General features: G+C 57.2%; 1 protein-coding gene across 1 annotated transcript; it reads left to right on the top strand.

The window, feature by feature from the left end:
* The first annotated feature begins 352 nt into the window (after positions 1-352).
* LOC108634646 (melanoma-associated antigen B4-like) lies at positions 353-1,192 on the top strand. Its single transcript, XM_018044695.1, has one exon. It carries the CDS (start codon positions 353-355, stop codon positions 1,190-1,192), a length of 840 nt encoding a protein of 279 aa, XP_017900184.1.
* The last annotated feature ends 391 nt before the right edge of the window (positions 1,193-1,583 follow it).

Raw genomic sequence — 1,583 nt, 5'->3', positions numbered from 1 at the left:
GCACTGGCCTCGAGGACCCTTCAGAGGCGGCTTCCATTCAAGCCAGGGAGGACTCTCCTCGCTGAAGGTTCTCAGAGCATGTCCTTGTCCCTCCTCCAGGTGCCCTCCTTGCCTGCTTTCCTGCCTGCACTCCCACCTGTAGTCCCTGACCTGCTGTCAGCATGTCTCGGAGGCACAAGAACAGTCCCATGCCCGGGGGAAACGCCACCAGGTCCGGGGGAACACTCAGGTGGCCCAGGCCAGTGCTGCTGCAGCCCCAAAGGAGGAGTGCCCCTCCTCCCCCTCTTCTGCCCCTCAGGGTTCTCCCCCAAGCTCCCCTGCTGCTGGCAATCGCCAGGAGCTTCAGGGAGACATGGCCCCTAGCTCTCCTGATGCAGGGCCTTCCTGTGCAGGATCTGATGAAGGTGCCCAGGGCCCAGAGGAGGAAAGTGCAGGTGCCTCCCGGGCAGCCCCTGCCACTCAGAGCACTCGCAAAGATCCTCTGGCCAGGAAGGCCAGGATACTGGTGGAGTTCCTGCTGGAGAAGTACACCAAGAAAGAGCCCATCATGCAGAATGCCCTGATGAAAATCGTCAGCAGGAAGTACAGGCAGCACTTCCCTGAGATCCTCAGTACAGGCTGTGAGCGCCTGGAGCTGGTCTTTGGCCTGGAGATGAAAGAAGTCGACCGTAGCAGGAACATCTACACCCTCATCAGCAAGCTCAACCTCGGGGGAAACGATTGTCCGAGTGGTGAGGGGGGGCTGCCCAAGTCCGGTCTCCTCATGGTGCTCTTAGGCGTCATCTTCATGAATGGTAACCGCGCCACTGAGGAGGAGATCTGGGAATTCCTCAGTATGTTGGGGATCTATGCTGGGAGGAGGCACTGGATCTTTGGGGAGCCCAGAAGGCTCATCACCAAAGATCTGGTGCAGAAGGAGTACCTGAACTACCGCCAGGTGCCCAATAGTGATCCTCTGCGCTATGAGTTCCTGTGGGGCCCGAGAGCTTGTGCTGACACCAGTAAGATGAAGGTACTGGAGGGTCTAGCCAAGTTCCACGGTAGGCTCCCTAGTTCCTTCCCAGACCTCTATGACGAGGTTCGGAGAGAGCAGGCGGAGAGAGCAGGGCTGAGAGGTGCGGCCAGGGCTCCAACCATGGCTGAGGCCTGTGCCCCTTCCAAGGCCAAGTCCCGCAGCTCCTCCCACATCTAGGGAGGGGGCAGGGCACTTTGTTCCCTTTGTCTTGGAAGAGAGCAGTCAGGCTCCTAAATAGTGCAGAGTAGTAGGGGTGGAGTGCCGGGAGCCAGTGTGAGGAATCCCGCCCGTGACAAGGTCATGAGGAAGGAAGCTGACATACGCAAGGCGTGCTCAGACTTCAGGGACCCCTCTGGAAATTCTTAAGCATGTACCCCAACAAAAATCTGCCGGTTTTTGTGCTCTGCTTTTCCACTTTTCTGACATTTTCTGGAAAAAGTCAATTCAGGGCTTTAGTCTTCTGCATTTGAAAGAGTGTTTCAATCCAAAAAAAAACCCTCTGTTGGCTTTCTAGCCTGCCTGCAGGACTCGTACAGCTGCGCATGTGATTGTTTGAGGCCTCCTGACC

The sequence above is a fragment of the Capra hircus genome, unplaced genomic scaffold (assembly GCF_001704415.2).
Source record: "Capra hircus breed San Clemente unplaced genomic scaffold, ASM170441v1, whole genome shotgun sequence".
Classification (NCBI taxonomy): Eukaryota; Metazoa; Chordata; class Mammalia; order Artiodactyla; family Bovidae; genus Capra; species Capra hircus.
Note: the sequence above shows the minus strand (reverse complement) of the source record. Positions and strands in the feature narration are given on the sequence as shown.

Coding starts and splice junctions, on each gene's coding strand:
- LOC108634646 (XM_018044695.1), top strand. CDS start 353: ATGGCCCCTAGCTCTCCTGATGCAGGGCCTTCCTGTGCAGGATCTGAT.